This window comes from Berghia stephanieae, chromosome 3 (assembly GCF_034508935.2).
Source record: "Berghia stephanieae isolate SIO BIC M18660-M18661 chromosome 3, UCSD_Bste_1.3, whole genome shotgun sequence".
NCBI lineage: Eukaryota > Metazoa > Mollusca > Gastropoda > Nudibranchia > Aeolidiidae > Berghia > Berghia stephanieae.
Window position 1 is genome coordinate 42,137,260 of NC_088362.1, and position 20,316 is coordinate 42,157,575.

The 20,316-nt window shown below is 36.9% G+C and overlaps 1 protein-coding gene across 3 annotated transcripts in view; it reads left to right on the plus strand.

The window, feature by feature from the left end:
- The first annotated feature begins 9,975 nt into the window (after positions 1-9,975).
- Positions 9,976-20,316, plus strand: part of LOC144969551 (uncharacterized) — a 31,136-nt gene continuing 20,795 nt past the window's right edge. The window contains exons 1-2 of one of the 3 annotated variants that reach the window (XM_078908691.1): positions 9,976-10,089; positions 10,786-11,012. In XM_078908691.1, coding sequence (XP_078764817.1) covers positions 10,955-11,012 — 58 coding nt within the window. In that variant the 5' untranslated portion in view covers positions 9,976-10,089; positions 10,786-10,954. Of the gene's footprint in view, positions 10,142-10,785; positions 11,013-20,316 lie in introns of all 3 variants that reach the window. The other 2 variants (XM_078908692.1, XM_078908690.1) reach the window with 2 other exon arrangements.

Consider the following 20,316-nt stretch of genomic DNA (forward strand, 5'->3'; position numbering starts at 1 on the left):
TCTCAAACTAAGTACTTTGATAATGTGCTCTTGGAATCTACATCTGTTTCCTATATGAACCAATTCCCCTTTGTCTCACCTTTTCTTTTGTGCTTTAATTGTAATTCTAGAACTTTTTACGATCCCATTTTCTTTCTTTTTACTGGCGCTTATATGACCTAAATGTGTTGCAAGCGCCGTAAAACCCTTAAAAACAAAACAAAAACATAACTATTTTCAGAAAGAGCATCAATACAATGCTGGGTCTAATGACACACTGCACCATTATATTATTCCTAATTTTTAGTCCCCGGCTATCAAAAAAAAATGGTCCACTGTTCTTATATTATGAGAGTTGGAACAAAGTTTCCGTACTTTTTTATATAAATAATATGAAATTGAATGTGAGCTTCAATTTTATTACAAGAACAGATCAGATAAGAAATGTCTCATGGGTCAGTTGATGTGCTGGCGTTGCATGAATTGAAGATTTTGTCTTTACAATGGGTTAGTGAGGTAACTGCTATGGTCTTTTAAATTTAAATCCCCTCATTTTGTTGTCCTTTTCTGGTCGTGTTCTGGAATAAAACGAATTGGTTTTGCCTATGTCCTAGGATCTTTAATCATTGGGCAAGCAGTCAGATGCCAGCTTGTGTGTATGTGTTCATTCGTTTGTGAGTGCATGCATGCTTTTTTCTCTGATTTTTGTTGTTTCTATTCCTATTTATCTTGAGTGATTGTGAGTGTACCATCAAATGGGGTAACTGTGCTCAAAGGGTAAATTTTGATTTTGGATCAATTAGAGTTTTGTGGCAGTTATTTTTCATATATACGGAATCAAGTCTTTTGACAAGGATAGCTGCTGCGACAAGGCTAAAAATCTACAATAAATAGTAAAAGATTACCCCTCTTGACAGTGCTAAAACAATCTGAGAGTGTATCCATCCTATTTGTCTCTTCAGGATTGGCACTCGGGTACACTACTATTGACATCCTCTTATGCTCTTTTGCTCTTATAATAAAAATTATAATAATAATAATAATAATAATAATAAGCCATAATGATTACAATTAAGGATTCTTGTATAGCACCTTCATTGAGACCTTGAAGAGCTGATTATGAAACATTTTTTATCCTCGTGGTTAGTGCCCTAATTAGGCAGGAGAACCTTTGCTTTTTATGGGCCAGTTGGGTTCTTCATCTGTCCCTAGCCTAGGCTACCTTATCTATCCCCTCCCCCTTTTAAAAAAATATCATTTGCTCTTTCGTGTGACTTGGTGTCCTTTTTCTGTTAAGAGACCATTTGGCTTGGCCTGTGTTCTGTTTGAAGCCGTTCCATGGGAGTTGAAAAGGCAGATTGATTTATTCTTTTGTGAAGATAATGTTTTCCCCTTCATAAACCACCTGTTTATTTAGTCAAAATGTTTGATCTTAACCATTCGAGTTATGTCTCCCTGGGCTGGGATCTGTAACAGCGGCTGTTACTGGCAAGTGGGTTTAGACAAGCTACAAGGATATGTTGCTCTTGAATCTCTTGATGATTATTAAACTCGGAAACCTTTTTCTTACTGTACTGAAGTCTTTTGCCTGTTTTATCATCCTTTTTTTTTTTTTTTTTTTTGTGCGGAAATAACCAAAAACATGTCACTAGGGCTGTAAAAACGCTGAAAAAGCAATATTAAAGTGCTTGTTCTTATTGGCCAAGGGGGTTGAAGGGGCAGAGGGAACTTGAATCAATCTGTGACCACCGTTTGTTTTGTGAAATGTTTTACTTTTCCTGGATGCTGATGAGACCTAAAACTAAAAGTATCGTAAGCACAATTCAAATTCTAGAATCAAAACGAGAGCTTTTTTATATAGCGCAATACCCACTAAATGGGCTCAAAGCGCTTTACAAAGGGTCGCTGACCTCCAGCAACACGTAACATGTAGAACGAGACATGACGCCTGTTTGGCGATATTACATTTTTTTCCGACAGAGACAACGATGTTGACGGCCAGGTACTCATTTTACATCTGGGTATGGTGAGAGAATGTGAATAAAGAGTCTGTTCCAAGAACTCAATTATGCGCCGAACGAAGCTCGAACCCAGGACCTATCGATCCGAAAGCGAGTGTCATGCATACCACATAGCCGCACATACAAAACAATTGTATATTGGACCATATCTGTTGAAAATGAAGATGTGTGAATGTAAATACGGATGATGATCATGTACAGTACAATAGATAAATGGAGAAGGTGATTTGTCAACAAATATGGAATGTTACACAACGTGTTTCAAATTGTAGACCTGCTACAAATTACAATAAATATTATGATCTTATAATAAATTTCTTAGAACTTGTACTTGTAGATCAGCGTTGAGGTCATCTGTTATTTGAGGTTTTAAACTGTGACTTTATTCTTTTTTTTTTGGAAAATACATTTGCATTATAAGTTATAGCATGGATATAAAGTACAAACTCAAATGAAAAAAAAATAATCTTAATTTCAAAAGTTCTCTATTTAAGGGAGGGGGGGGAGTCATAAAAAAATATCGACTGCACCCGGATCGATCTTGGTCCTTTTGCGTGTGAAGCGAGTGCTCTACCAACCGAGCTATCGAAATCCCCAGGCCCAGATAAGAGGAATACACTCAAATGTTTACAAATCATATGTTTAAAATTTAAAAATAATAATGCGTAACAGAGATAATTTACAAGGAAAATAAATGTCATCTCCCATTACTATAACGCTACATTTGGCTGTTTCCGTCCCAGCCAAGGACTTCGGCCACGGTCAGGACAAAACTAAGTAATTTCATTTCAAGACAAAGACAGAAAGCAATTGGAAAACAGATCCAGGGGGATAGAATACACAACAAGTACCTCCATGCCCCCTATAGGATGTCGGGAATCCCGCTCAGAAAAACATCTTTGTGATTCCGTGCACAAAAACGTTTTTGTTTTTAAATCTGATTTTCTCTAATTTATGTTAGAAATCACTGTGACCTCAATTGGATTCAATAGTCTGATGTCACGTCGCCTAGCAGTGGCGGCCATCGTGGTTCTAAACAAAGAAAGTCGGTACCTTTTATTCTTCATGTTGGCTAGAACTTTTCATGTGTCTTGTGATCAGAATGTGTACGTGTAAAAGTCAAAACACGATCAGATTTATAATGGGTTTTTTTCCCTCTGGATACGCTTTTATGCTCGTCGGAGAAATATTTCATAAGGGCTTCCTCCATTGTTTCGATAGTTTAGAGTCAGTTACTGTTACTAAGTTACCATGCGTCATTTCGAGAGAAGTGACGTTACGACTGTTGAAGCGTATTCCCAAACGATATGAAAATTTTTCTGATGTTATCAAATTATGTGCTTTGGGTAAGTGATTAAGTTGTCTGTAATTTCCAGTTTTCTCTGCTTAGGCTCTCCTGGCTACGCTGTGAAGATATGAACATGTATGACTTATTAAGCAAACGACCCCTCCCCCCATCCCCCCCCCTCTTTTTTTTTTTCTTCCACCCCCCCCCCCCCCCCAAAAAAAAAAAAGATATTGGCAACGATCGTGGCAATTGACATGAGCTAAAGGTTGTTTAGCTACGGGGGATGAGTGAGTGTAATGGCATAGTCTGGGTCGATGTTTTTACAGGATAGTGATGATATTAAATGATTATTATTGTTATATAATATTAGTAATATTAAAAATGATGATGATAAAAATAATAATAATAATGATAATAATAATCTGATAATAATAATAATAATAATAATAATAATAATAATAATAATAATAATAATAATAATAATAATAATAATAATAATAATAATAATAATAATAATAATAATAATAATAATAATAATAATAATAATAATAATAATAATAATAATAATGTAAGAAGAAGAAGAAATACTATAATTTCAATTATTTATTTATTCATTATTATTATTATTATTATTATTATTATTATTATTATTATTATTATTATTATTATTATTATTATTATTGTTGTTGTTGTTGTTGTTGTTGGTACTATTACATTTGTATTATTATTATCAACATCATCGTCATTACCATCAATATTGAAGCCTTTTCAATGAATGGAAGGATGATCATAGGATTCAAATTTTGAATTAACCGTAATTTGAACTCAATTTGTCTTACTAGGCAACAAGAGAATTCCAAAGCGAGCACGATTGAAAATCGGTTTTTATTCAAGGATAATAAGATAATTCGGGGCAAATGTTATCTGTGGCTTAATTGCTAGGCATTTGGAATCAATGCAAGACGATTTCACTGCTTCCTTAAAGGAGTTTGTGCTCACAAGATAAGTGGGTGCCTATAATATTCCATAATTAGATTATGATTAATGAGTTTGTAGGTATGTTGTAAAACTATGCAGTCAGCCATTATATTTCATTTCACTTTTGTGTGTGTGTGTGTGTGTGTGTGCGTGTGTGTGTGTGTGTCTGTGTGTGTGTATTGCAGAGAGAATGCTTTATAAAGCCCATGATTACCTGGCTTTATAGCTCCAGTATTTCAAGACCCCATTACCTGCGGACAATACCTCTCTGCCGTCTGTCTAGATTTTTAAGTGATGTTATTCGTGCTTTAATTGCTTTTAATCATTGGCCGAAGAAGGGTTTTGAGCACGAAACGTTCCGTGTGTGGTATTTGTTATTTTCCCCCTTTTTTCGTTTCTTTATAGCTTTGCATAGCGCATTATTCACTAAGTGTGCTTCAGGTGCTTTGCAATGGGTCTCAAACCACAGCGACACTTTAATATGAAAGACAAGACAAAACGCTTCCCGACCTCCCATAGTGGACAGGGAGGTACTTGCTGTGTCTTCTATTCACCCTGTATATGTTTTCCATTTGCAATCTGTCTTTGTCTTGGAATGTCTGTACTTAGTTTTGTCCTGTCACTGGCCGGAGTCCTTGGCTGGGAGGGAAACACTCACATATATAGTTATCGTTTTGGGAGTTGGTATTTATTTCCTTGTAAATCATCTCTCTGTTACGTAATGTTATTACCATTTTTTTAAAACATATGATTTGTAAACATGATACAACCTAAATGTTTTGCAAACGCCGTGAAACCCTTAAAAGCAAAACAAACACCTCATCACCTAAAAGATGTGAGTAAAGAGCCTCTTCTAGGACCTTATAAGTTACAAGTTATTTATCATACCACTAGATCGGTTCATTTCAACCGGGTGCATTTTACACCCAGGGTGTACAACTTTAATAGCGTATCCTGTGAGTGTACCGGAATAAAACAATTTTAGTCACTGGACAAAAGCAGCTTCGTATAATAATATTATTAATATGTAATGGATACACACACCATGAGTGGATTTGAAATCATATTTATTGCCTCATTTTGTATTTTTTCCAATCGATGTAATTTTAGTGACAGTGACAATGCATTGTGCGGCTATGTGGTCTTTGGGTAGGACACTCGTCTTCGGATCGGAAGATCCTGGGTTCGAGTCCCTTTGGCGGGGCATAGTTGAGTCTTTGGAAAAAAGGTCTATAAACGCACATTCTCTCACGGAACTCAGGGCTCTAATTCATGGAGCGGGACTACGACGATAGGTGCGTAATGATCCCCTGGCCTTTAACATCGTTATCTCTGTCGGAAAATAAATTGTAATATCGCCTAACAAGTGTCTTATCCTCCATGTTAAGTGCTGCTGTTGATTTGAGATCCCTTGTAAAAAGCCTTGAGTACGTTTAGAGGATATTAATATTAACAAGAGATGAAGTGAGTAGGAAAGTGCCAGAAGACAATAGAGAATATACATTTTCGCGGCGGTGATACAGGGATCGTGGATAGCTCAAACGGGAGAGTCACGCTCTCCCCGGCCAGGCGGAGTTGTCGTACCAGTGAGGTCGCGGGTTCAAACCCCCATCGCCGCCGCGAAAATTTTTATTCTCTATTGTCTTCTGGCACTTTCCTACTCACTTCATCTCTTGTTGTTATCAACATAAGTGCCTGCTCCACTCACTTTTCTGAATTTAGAGGATATTGCGTTTTTACACGGTCAAGTTTTTATATTGACAACTGGGATGTACAAACAATTGGGTTGACAAGCACTGCACAAGACCACACAGCCGATAGTGCACTAAGTTGATCACCTCTATGACAGTCTAAAAACGACACAACAATCAGGGGGGTGACATCAACTACACATACAAACATGCATATAAACTATCTACAGCTATGTGGCGTTGTAGATCGGAAGGTTCTGGATCCGAGCCTCGCTCGGCGCATAGCTGAGTCCTAGGAAAAGGCTCTTTACTCACGTTCTCTCAACGTACTCATGTGTAAAACGAGTACCCGACCGTTAACAGCGTTGTCTCTGTCGTTAAAAAAATTGTAATATCGCCTCACACTAACAGGCGTCGTGTCTCGTTCTATATGTTACGTATTGCTGTTGGTCAGGGAACTTTGTAAAGCTTTTGAGCACATTTGAGTGGATATTGCTCTATATAAAAGCTCACCTTTTTTACAGCAAAATCTATGGTTCTGACAAACACGCTAGAAGTAATACAGAAAAACGAGTGGAGCAGGCACTTGTGTTGATAATAACAAGAAATGAAGCGAGTAGAAAAGTGCCAGAAGACGATAAGATAGAGAATAAAAACTTATGCGGCGTTGGAGATTCGAACCCACGCCCTGACTGTTCCGACACCTCCGTCAGGTCGACCACCATCATTGCATGTTGTTTTTAAATTCAGCATTTATATAGCGCAATATCCATTAAAAGTGCTCAACGTGCTTTAAAAGGAGTCCCTGGCCAATAGCAACACGTAACATCTAGAACGAAACGTGACGCATGTTAGGTTATATTATTTCTTTTTTTCTGACAGATAACGCTGTTGACGATCGGGTTCTCATTTAACACCTGGGTACGGTGAGATAATGTGTAATGTGAGTAAAGAGCATTTTCCAAGGATTCAACTATGCGCCACTCAGAGCGGGGCTTGACCCTGGACCATTTGATCCGAAGTAGAGTAGTGTCATACCACTAGATCACATAGCCATAGATTCTCTATTGTCTTCCGACACTTTTCTTTTCTACTCACGACTTCCTTTCTCGTTATGGCCAGAAGTAACGCATCTCTCGATGGGCGGAGGAACCGCACGGTCGATATTTAAATAATATTCTAAACCAAGTTCGACGCGATGAGTCACCAGCCGGCAACAGCTTATTTGATTTCCGATGCCGATGCCACTGCCTCTGTTTACTCAGGGGTTGTTGACGAGAGGTTAAGGAGTTAACGATTACGTTCCCCGTACCTAAACGATCGACCAACGTGGAGGAAGAAAATCAGGATCCGTCCTCAGACGTCGACAAACGACGCCCGATGCGCGATCGTGATCGTTTAGGTTCGGGCGTTAACTTGCTTTTATCTCTGACGGCCAACCCTAAACTGCAGCTATGTGGTCTAGTGGTATGACACTCGCTTTCTGATCGGAAGGTCCTGGGTTCGAGCCTCGCTCGGCGCATAGTTGAGTCCTTGGAAAAGGCTCTTTACTCACATTCTCTTACCGTACTCAGGTGTAAAATGAGTACCTGGCCGTTAACAGCGTCTCTGTCCCCAAAAAATATAATATTATAACAGGCGTCATGTCTCATCCTGCATGTTATATGTTGCTGTTGGTCAGGGACCCCTTGTAAAGCGCTTTGAGCACGTTTAGTGGATATTGCTCTACATAAAAGCTCAATTTTTTTTAAAATACATGACACTCCCAGGGTAGTCGGATCGATTAATATTATAAACGTCAGCATTTATATACAGCAATATCCACTAAACGTGCTCATAGCGCTTTACAAGGGGATCGTCCCTAGCCAACAGAAACACATATTGAGTTTTTTCCCTTATGTGAGGGTCTCCGATACATTTGTAACCCACAGTGCAAGAATTCGGGTTGTTAAACACAATGCAGGAATAGATTTACACATAAGGCGAGACACGACGCCTGTTCGATGATATTATAATTCTTTTCTTTCTTTTTTTTCCAACAGAGACTACCCTGTTAAAGGTCACGTGCTCATTTAACACCCGAGTACAGTGAGAGAATGTCAGTAAAGAGCCTTTTCCAATGTCTCAACTATTCACTTTCTAACCTGACATCAGTCTCTGTTTTAAACGAATAAATCAGTGGTTATTGCGATGCTATTCCGATTATAGTTGCGCCCTTGATGATAAATAGAAACGGTTATTACGAGGTTATAATGACTAAATCTGCTGCACATACTTTTCAAATGGTAACCGAACGTATCTAAGGGATTGATCAATAGATATAGATAGTATGCGCTTGGCTAAGAAGCTCATAACATTGCCATCCGGAAGTATAACGGACCAACACACAAAACTGTGTGTAACCATGAACGTTTATAGGCAGGTTAATACAATTTAGTGAGAATTACTCATTAACGTGGATGACAAAAAACAATAACAAAGACCTGAGTGACGTCATCTTCGAACTATCTATAGAATACAAAATACGCGTTAACACTTTTCTTTTTCTTGTTGGCGTGATAATACATCGTGAACGCTGTGACCTGTTAAGTGATATTAGGCTAGGAGAAGAAAGAAAAAAATGAACTGAGCAATTTTTATTTTTTTTGCATTGTCATAACTTTTGCACTAGAATTATCTTGGCGGCTTTGTGGTCTTGTGGCATGACACTCGCTTTCGGATCTGAAGGTCCTGGGTTCGAGCCTCGTTCGGCGCATAGTTGAGTCCTTGGAGAAGGTTCTTTACTCACATTCTCTCACCGTACTCAGGTGTAAAAGAGTACCCAGCCATTAACAGCGTTGTCTATGTCCGAAAAACATTGTAACATCGCCTAACAGGCGCCATGTCCCGTCCTAAATGTTAAATGTTGCTGTTGGCCAGGGACGCCTTGTAAAGCGCTTTGAGCACATTTAGTGGATATTGCGCTATATAAAAGCCCTTTTTCGTCTTTTTTTTTATAAAAAAAGATTTAAGCTTAGATATTAATTTATAATCTCCAAATTTGCGATCTCGTCGAGTACCGCTGATGAACACCTCAATAGCATAAATCTAAACGTTTATGCCTTTAATGGGCAATATATTTCGGTGTTTCTAACACAACAAGGAAACTATAACAATTCAGATTATCCGAGTCAGGCTTGTAAATTAAATAAGTAACTATTTGTGAGTTATAATAATCATAACATATTATAAATAATGAGATTAGATATGATTTGGTAGAATTAAGACTCGATTGTAAAGGGATGCTTCATAAAATATTATTTGATTAATCACCGCATAAAAAATAAAGATCGAATCGATATAGTAGGATGCAGTGGGGAAAGGGGGAGGGGGCGTGGAGAGAAAATGGAGGGAATGAGGATGGGGGTGGGGGGGGGGGTGTTATGTGGGTTAAGGCCACACTAAGAATAAGTCCGTAAAATAAAGGTTCAGCGAGGCTTAAAGAAAACAAAAAAAACGACATATTTCCCCCCGCGTTCCTCTCCCCGAATAGACGACTTATTTTTTGCCACTTCCAAGTACATCCCAAAAAATCGATAATTATAGTAGCACTGCTCGTGTTGGGGATGCCAACTAAAAATAATTATGAGGTATGATTTTGAAATGTTTTGCAATGGTGTTTAGTAGATCGTATCAACAGTAAGTTGATAAGAAATATTTAATAAAATTCCTACAAATTGATACTATTAATGATGATGACGATGACGACAATAATAATAATAATAATAATAATAATAATAATAATAATAATAATAATAATAATAATAATAATAATAATAATAATAATAATAATAATAATAATAATAATACATGAAAACTTATCCAGGGTACGTACTGAAAGTGCAGTCGACCTTTAAACTGCTACAGCAGATACGATGCAAGCGATAACATTTTGTAATAAAAAAAATTATTTCGCAACTTCAAATTTTCCCAACGAAATTTCTGTTCCAGTTCCAGACATTGGCATAGCCGTGATCTTCTCGATTGAACGTGAGTACGGGGTGAGTGAGCGGTGGTGTACTCACGCTTCGCGCCGACCCAATATTGCTTCCGCGTCGTGAGAGGACCATTCATGATTTCAACATAAAATATTGTATCCTTCGTATTTCTTCTCGTAGCATTATTATCTAGCACGACGATAACGAGTAAAGAATATTATAAATAGAATCAACACCAACTTCGCACTGTGCTGCACTGTTGTACTATAATTACACTTACTTTATGGTTAAATGCATCACACTGGTCCTATTAACAAATATTACATTTGTTGATTTTTTACGATTCTTTAATTTTTTTTGGTGTAATATGATAGAATAACCCCAAGTGTTGTATTTCAAATTGTGTGGAGGACGGGATAAAATCCAGTTCGATACATTTACTTCTTGTAATTCCAGGACCACCAGTTGCAACCTGTCTCCCGTCTTAGCTGGTTTTAGACGTTGTGTTTGGTTTATTTAAACTGTGAATAATTTTCATAAACAAAAATGAATAAAACAGCTTCCAAAAAAATTTAAAAAATATTAAAAATACCCAAAACGCAACGTTTCGGACTCAAAACCCTTCTTCAGCCAACAACAACAACAACAACAACAACAACAAAAATAACAATAAAGACATAAATACATTACTAAATTCCAAATTGACGACAGAGACATTTTGTAGGGTCTCACTGTTGTAGATAAATCTTGGAAAGTGAAGAAGGGTTTTGAGCCCGAAACTTTCAGTTCTTTTTTTTTTTTTTTTTTTTTTTTGAGGCTGTTATATTATTTTTGTTTATTACTTTTTACAGTCCACAGCTTCTAGCACCTTAGAATCACTTTGAATAATTTTCACCTCTATATTTCTTGTTTTTTTGTTGTTTAAAAAAAACAACAAAGTCGGTCTTCGAGTGTGGATTAAAGCAACTTTAGTAATAATTTGCAAGTGTTGGAACGTGATTACAAAGGACATTATCAAATATGAACAAGACAAGAGCTTTGGTTCTGGGCATCACGTCAGCATTGCTGATAGCATGTGGTAAGTTGGTTTTTCTCTTTATCTTACATAAATAGAAAGATAATAATAAATAGACCTATTTCAGAAATAAAGGTGTGTGGGGGGGGGGGGGGGAGATTCCCCGATAGCTCATATGGTAAAGCACTCGCTTCAAATGCAAAGGGACTGGATTTGATCCCCGGTGAAAATTTTTTTTTCGAAGCCCCCCCCCCCCCCCCCCCCCGCCCTGTCGTCCCAGCAGTGATTGGATAACTGGGACTGTTAGGTCTAGCGGAAAGTACTTTGCAGTAGGCCCACACTAGTCACCTATCTCCAAAGGTAGCGAGCGATTTCTATTGTCAGTTTCATGCTCATGAATACGGGATAAACTCATGATCCTGAAGGACTACTTTTTTTTCAGATAGGCGACATTTTACTAAAATCATGTGGCATTAGCGTCCCCCCCCCCCCCCCCCCCTCCCCTCCCCAAATTTTATCAACAAAGAGCGATTGGCACCTTACTTTGGCAGATATTCTTGATAACATCGAGTTTGCCATCCAGTTAGCCTTGAAATTAAGACTTTGTACTGTTTCCATCCGAAGTCTTTCTTTTTTTTTCACCTTTTTCGTTTGTATTTCTACGATCCCAGGCTTAGGCCAGTCCCCACTGCTCTCTACTTTTCTCTTGATATTAAGAAATGAAATATGTTGCTGCTTGAGACTCGAATAAATAAATAAAAATAGGAAATTGAATAGCAATTTCAATTTAATACACGAAAACAGATAACAATATAATTTAAAAAAAGAAAATTTTAAGATAAAAAAAATTCCCTTTATTCATCCCCTAGGGGAAATTTGTCTCTAGGGTGTATTCGAGGGAAGACTGGAGTAACCCAAGAGTCAGCCGCAGTGCAGCGCCTCAAAATAAAGTGCACGTTTCGGGTTTTCCTTTTATCATCGTGTTTTGTTGATAACGGGGAAAACACGAAACGTCCGCATTATTGTTTTCGTTTATTAAACTGAATCTTTCATTCAATATGGACATTTTGGGTTTCCACAAAGCACAATGAATGAAACGTCGACATTATCCGTTTTCGTTTACTAAATCGAAGCTTCCATTCAATGTGGACGTTTCAGGTTTACCCTTTATCAACAAAACACGATGAATGAAACACTCAAGACGATATTTGTCTTAAAAAAATCTTCGATCGATATTTGAAAGACGAGTTGTGACGAGAAAGTGTTAAATCTTTAAATTCGCGACTTTCCAGAGTACAGCAGTTAACTGGTTAACCCTCTCCTTATCAACTATAGAAAGTATGCGCTTGGCTAAGAAGCTCATAACATTACCATCCGGAAGTATAACGGACCGAACACAAAACTGTGTGTATCCATGAAGGTTTATAGTCAGGTAATACAGTTTAGTGAGCATTACTCATAAACGCGGATGGCAAAAAACAATAACAAAGACCTGAGTGACGTCAACTAAGAACTATCTATAGAAAAACCGTCGCATTCGTTACGATACAACCAACATTTTTCTTATTCAAATTTCTTTTGAACAAAGAAAAATTTTAAGAAAATGAACAGTGTGTTGTAGAACATGTTTTGCATCGCAAGAACTTTATTGCTATTGTGTCAGAGTGATAAAAAATTATATTTTTGTGTTAGTTAGGTATGATGTTTTGGGGAAATCTTGAAAATGGCTGGTAAGGAGAGAGTTAAGAAAGATATCCTTTACCCCTTCCTTACCACCCATTGCAAAATCGTCACATTAGTTACGATGCAAACGACAATTTTCTCATTCTGATTTCTCTTGTACATCACAAAATCTAAAGAAATGCTTTTATTACAGCTATAATTACTGAACAGTGTTGTAGACATCATTTTGCTGAACAACATTCTGTATAGAATGCACTTGTTACTTTTTTGTTTGATTAGGAAATGTCTATTTTGTGTCGGGTGGGTGTGAATTTTCGGGGGAAATTCTAAAAAGAGCTGGTAATGAGAGAGTTAAAGTTTAATCTTTGAATTAGATGGATAAGAGGGTGTGTTTAAATCGAGTGTTTGATTGACTAATATTATGTAGTTACGACGTGCACATATTAGCAGGTCTGATAGTCGAACGCAATTATTGGCTTTAAAACAACAACCTGAGCTTTCATATAGCGCAATATTCAGAGCGCTTTACAAGGGGTCCCTGGCCAACAGCAACACGTAACGTGTAGAACAAGACATACGCCTGTTAAGCGATATTACATTTTTTTTTCCAATATATACAACACCGTTAACGACCAAGTACTCATTTTACACCTGAGTACTGTGAGAGAATGTGAGTAAAGAGCATTTTCCAAGTACTCAACTATGCACCGAGCGAGGCTCGAACCCAGGACCTTCCAATCCGAAAGCGAGTGTCATACCACTAGACCACATAGCCGCACACTAAAAAGACATTTTTGCAACGGACAATATTTTAAATTGGTTTGCGACAAAGACGACTACTAGTCTTTGGTTTGAAAGTATTTCCATTACAGCAATGAGCCCATAATAATGTGGGTTATCAGACCTGTGAATAAGTACCCGTCGGTCAGGTAGAATCAATTGAATGGAGAGTGGACAAGAATAAGCACAAAGTCAAAAATGGACACACCAACGGTTTCCTTCCACACTCGCATCTCCTTCTAAAGACCTCGTCTTATAAAGAAATCGTATTTGGTTTTCTTAAGGAAACCGGTTGATCTGACACTTAGCAGCCATATTGGAAGGTAATGTAATTAATACTTATCGCGATAAAAGCGAAGTGTTAAATAAAAGAAAGAAAGAACTTGTCAGTTGTTCAATTGGCAAAGTTTCATAAAGCCGGCTTAGGGAGAGAGTTGAAGAGTTAAGTGATTGTCGGAAGGAAAGTTGTAGAACTCTTTTCTTTTCTTTTTCATCTTTCCTTCTTTTCTTTCTTTCTATCTCTCTCTTTTTTTATACAAGAATTCTATTTAATCATTCAAATGGGATATTTTTTAACTCTAGATTTTTTTCTATCTTTTTTTTCTTGAAAAATGATTGAACTAACCAAGGCGTCAGCCGCGGTGCAATGATGAAAAGTGAGCAATAAAGGCTACTTTTCTTGTCCAAGGAAACAAAAAAAATTTTTAAAAGATATTTTTTAAAAAAATGAAACAAACAAAAACAAGAAAACAAAACAAAAATTACAAACTCTAAATTAAATGCCGACAGTGAGACTCGAATCTTGGACTTCCGAGAGCTAATGCAAAGACCTATCCACTGGGTTCATTCAAAGTATAGAATATTGTATAGTGAAACTACCTTTTAGATCTGGGTTACGACCATTTTAAAAAATTACGATAGGAAATAGAGAGAAAGTAAGTCAATTTACATTCCGATGGTTTCATATGGAAAGATCAGGTGAAGGTTATTTTTGGAATTGACGTATCAGAAATATGGGATGTAAACAGAAAGTCATGGTGGAATGGCTACTTTAAAAGAAATTTAGATAGGAATGATTTCCTATTATTTTACTGTACCCCTCCTCTCACAACAGAGCGATTCCTGGGTGGGGTTCCTGACCTTCCATAGTGGGTAGGGAGGTACTTACTGTGTCTTCTATCCCCCTATATCTGTTTTCCAACTTGCTTTCTCTCTTTGTCTTGGAATGAGATTACTTGGTTTGTCTAGGCCCTGGCCGGATACCCTGGCTGAGAGGGAACAGTCACATGTATAGTTGGTTTTGGGAGATGATACTTTTTTCCTAGAAAATCATCTCTCTGTTATGCACTGTATATTGTTTTGTTTACATAAATATTATATATGATTTGTAAACATTTGAGTGTATTCCTCTTAGTGGGGACCTGTGCTTGTGTCAGGATGAGACTTTTAGGTGATCTCAAACTAAGTACTTTGATAGTGTGCTCTTGGAATCTACATCTGTTTCCTGTTTGAACCAATTCCCCTTTGTCTTACCTTTTTGTTGTTTTTTTTTTTTTTTTGGTGCTTTAATTGTAATTCTAGAACTTTTCACTATCCCATTTTCTTCCTTTTTACTGGCGCTGATATAACCTTAATGTGTTGCAAGTGCCGTAAAACCCTTAAAACCAAACAAACAAAAAAACTAAACAGAGCGATTCGGATATATGTAATGACCCTGCTTGTAAAATTGCCTCGGTTATGAAAGTTCTCTTATTTACACTACACTTAGAAAACAATATTATTAAGAAAAACAAGACATCAGGAGGAATTCACAACCGATTTTTTATGCCAATTTTTTATAACTAGTAATTTTGTCATTTAAACAACAAAACAATCCCAGTAAAATTAAGCAATAATACCTTTTGTATATCTAGCAATGAAATCAGGATAGATCATCCTGATAATGACTAGACCCAGAAATGTGCCAGGATATTCTCGTCTTCATTTACATTTTATCATGAGCCTCGCCAGTTACCATGGTGACCAAATATACAAAGTGTCAATAATACCATCTGGTAACTCTTACATCAGCAAAAATCAAGCGCCAAGCGGGCTAATCGGGTGAACACGGATGTTCATATAATGTGTTACATGACCCAAAAAGGCCCAGTCGTCCTTTTCTTTTATTTTATTTTTCCTTTTTTTAAATAAAAAAAAAATGATTATAAATCCTAATTTATGTCAAGATTATGATAAATAAGAGTTAATCTATCACACACACACACACACACACACACACATATGTGTGTGTCTGTATATATATATATATATATATATATATATATATATATATATATATATATATATATTATTCTATTCAACATCATTCTGTTGGAACTATAGACCGACGTGGACTTATATTAAGGTCAGATAACCCAAATTATTATGGGCACAGTATTGTAATGAACATTCTTTCGAACTCAACCCAACACAAAATATTGCCCATTACAACAGTGTTAAATTAAAACAAGCCCATAATAAATGTGCTAATTGTGCTAACCTAGCAATTAACTCATAGACGATGTGTACTATTTGTGCGCCGGCCAAGCGGAGTTGTCGTACCAGTTAAGTAAACCCCCATAACCGCCGCGAAATTTATATTTTCTATTGTCTTCTGGCACGTTCCTACTCACTTCATCTCTTGTTGTTATCTGGTCCAGTTGGAGCACTTCTGTCTGGCATCATCCAAAGAATAATAAGCAATATAAATATATATATATATATATATATATATATATATATATATATATATATATATATATATATATATATATATATAACTTTAAATGATTGTAGAGAACAGCTATACATCCTACATGACCTACCTCTATTGTTCAATATCGACAATTTCCAATGGGCATCCGTTTTTCCCAATGCCCAATGGCATCAGAGTAAACAATAGAATCGATAGATCTGATTTATCAAGTAAAATCGTTTTTATAGTTTGGAAATGTGCCATAAAATGAGATACGAAAGAGGTATAATCTTAACACTGTATAAAGAGCTTAGGACATGAAGAAAGAAGAAAATGAAGAAAATAAGATACGAAAGAGGTATAATCTTAACACTGTATAAAGAGCTTAGGACATGAAGAAAGAAGAAAATGAAGAAAATAAAATACGAAAGAGGTATAATCTTAACACTGTATAAAGAGCTTAGGACATGAAGAAAGAAGAAAATGAAGAAAATAAAATACGAAAGAGGTATAATCTTAACACTGTATAAAGAGCTTAGGACATGAAGAAAGAAGAAAATGAAGAACTTTGGCTCACAATTTGCATTGAGTATAGAGTTCCCGACAGAAATATTCTGTATAACGATGAATAAATATATTGATTTATCAGGCAGAGAACAATACTATGTAAATAAGAACTCAGCACTCACAATGTCCTTCATTCAGAATGCTACATTTATTTTCTTGAAGTCCATATTAAAATGAACTTCCGACTGATTTAGAACAGAAGAAATTTTAGTTTTATGGTGGGATGACCAAGTGGCTGAAGCATTGGATTCTAACCTGGATTCCCAGGGTTTTTGCCTTGCCATAGTGTATTATGACACGGGACCGTGTCTTGTTTTGTTATAAACATAAAAAATAAATTAACTTCCGACTGATTTAGAACAGAAGAAATATTATAGTTTTATGGTGACATGACCAAGTGGTTGAAGCATTGGATTCTAACCTGGGTTTCCAGGGTTTTGCCTTACTATAATAGTGTATTATGACACGGGACCGTGTCTTGTCTTGTTATAAACATAAAAAATAATGATGATCGTTATCGTAACAGATGCTTGACAATGATCATAGTGTCCTTATGTTAAAAAAAAACTTGAGCTTTTATATAGAGCATTATCCACTAAATGTGCTCAAAGCGCTTTACAAAGGGTACCTGACCAACAGCAACACATAATTTGTTCTTATTATTATTATTATTATTATTATTATTTTTTTTAAATTATTATTATTATTATTATTATTATTATTATTATTATTATTATTATTATTATTATTATTATTATTATTATTATTATTATTATTATTATTATTATTATCATTTTTAAAAATTATTATTATTATTATTATCATTTTTAAAAATTATTATTATTATTATTATTATTATTATTATTATTATTATTATTATTATTATTATTATTATTATTATTATTATAAAAGTCCCCTGTCAGTATTGTTAGACACCTTTTTTATATTTGCACCTTCACAATATCTGTAATAGTATCACCCGATACTTATTCACTCTTGAATCGAATAGAGTGATGGATTTAATGAGCCTCAACCTATGTGTACAAATTTTCAGGTCCGATAGCCGAACGCTTGGGCTTAATTTAATATTGTTCTTATGGACAACATTTTGGGATGGTTTGATAGTATTTCCATTCCAACACTGAGTCCATAAAATTTGGGTTATCAGACCTGTAAATAAGTACACATCGGTCTCAACTAAACACACGCAACGTAACTTGACTTTGATACAGAAAAAAAATATTGAGCTTTTATATAGGGCAATATCTAATAAACTTGCTCAAAGCGCTTTACAAGGGGTCCTTAACCAACTCCAACTTGTAACATATAGAACGAGACATGACACCTGTTAGGCGATATTACACTGTTTTCCGACAGAGACAACGCTGTTAACGACCAGGTACTCATTGTATACATGAATACGGTGAGAAAATGTGAGTAAAGAGTCTTTTCCTAGGACGCAACTATGCGCCGAGCGAGACTCGAACTCAAGACCTTCCGACCCGAAAGCGAGTTTCTGTCATACCACTAGACCGAATAGCCGCACGACAAAGCTAGGCGCCGCACTGCTCGGCCACCGACATTCCACGATGAATCCGAATTCACGCTTGCAAAGGAATCGATACCATAAATAAATGTCACTTTCGATCGATACGCATAGTGATCTGTTTTAATCCTTTCTGTGCGGGGGGTCGATTTTGTTCTAATCTGACTAGTTTTAAAAAATTGACCTTTTATATAGCGCGATATCCACTTAATGTGCTCAAAGCACTTTACAAGGAATCATTGACCAACAGCAACACGTAACATGTAGAACGAAACATGACACCTTTTAGGCGATATTACAAATTTTTTTTCCGACAGAGACAACACTGCTAACGACCAGGTACTCATTTTACACCTGAGTACGTTGAGAGAATGTGAGTAAAGAGCCTTTTCCACGGACTCACCTATGCTCCGAGCGAGGCTCGAACTCAGGACCGTCCGATCCGAAAGCGAGTTTCATACAACTAGACCACATAGCCGCACTAGTTCTAACGTTTTCACCAAATGAGTAGTTGCAACAATACGACTTGGCCTTCAGTGAACCTTAAGTCGCATCACTGTGTATGCTCTTTAGTGAGAGAGAGAGAGAGAGAGAGAGAGAGAGAGAGAGAGAGAGAGAGAGAGAGAGAGAGAGAGAGACAAGGTCTGATGGTGCTTTGTGTTCAAGTGTTTTGGTACTCGACTTGCAGCCCGTGAATAGAAGGTTCGAACCTAGCTATGAGCGAAATAGAGTCCTTGGATAAAAGATGCTTCGCTTACCATTATGAATAAATAGATGGACGTAACATTGTAGTTTCTATCGGAAAGAGATTATATTTACGCTTTGTAGAATGCTTGTCTCACCATACATGACGACGACGAGGACGATGATAATGATGATGATGATGTTGATGATAATACATGATAACAATAACGTCAATGATAATCATGGTAATTATGATTATGATAATGATGTGATGATGACGAGGAGGAGGAGGAGGAGGCGGAGCAAGAGGAAAAGGAGGAGGAGCAGGATGATGATGATGATGATGATGATGATGATGATGATGATAATAAGTACACGCGTATACCGCTTTGCGTTCACCCAACAACAAAAAGACATGCATGTTAAACCGCTTAACATTTACAGAATATAGATATTAATGATATTACGTTTGCACAACGCTGCAGTGTGCAGATAGCAACAGATCGTTAAAAAAACAAAATATTTAATGACAACGTATATTCAATATTAGGAGAATATGGCATCAAAGAATATAAATGTCACTCAGACAAGAGTGCGGCTATATGGTCTAGTGGTATGGCTCTCGCCTTCGGATCGGAGGATCCAGGGTTCGAGACCCGCTCTGAGCAGCACATAGCTGAGTCCTTGGAAAAGGCTCTTTCTTAATTCCCATTCTCATAACACAGGTGTATAATGAGTACCTGGCCGTTAACAGCGCTGTCTCTGTCGGGGGGGGGGGGGGGAAATGTCATATTGCCTTGCAGGCGTTATCTCTCGTCCTACATGTTAAGAGTTGCTGTCGGTTAGGGGCCCCTTTTAAAGCGCTTGAGTACGTTTAGTAGATATTGCCCTATGTAAATGCTCCAGATTCAACGCTGGTGCCAGAGTTTTAGATCATTATCACATATTAAGTCAATGAACTTGCTAGGCAACTTCTGCCTTGATTTCACAACGAGATACGCAACCAATGAGTGATCGACACGCAGTGACCACTATGTCGAAATGAACTAGTTAAACTAGTTTGAATCTTCTTCTTCTTCTTTCAGCTTATCCCGCATTTTGCAGGGTTGCCATAATGAATGCCACATCTCCATGCATCTCGGTTAAGCGCATCATCTTCCTCCAGGCCCAGTTCTTTCATATCGTCCTTTACCTTATCCCACCGTCTAGTCTTTGGGCGTCCCTTTATCCTCTTTCCCGCTATTTGTAGGTCCAATACTTTCCTTCCCACGTACTCCCTCTCTCGCCTCTTTGCATGTCCGAACCATTTCAATCTATCTTCTCTCGTCTTTATTGATACATTCTTCACTTCAGTCAACCTTCGAATTCGTTCA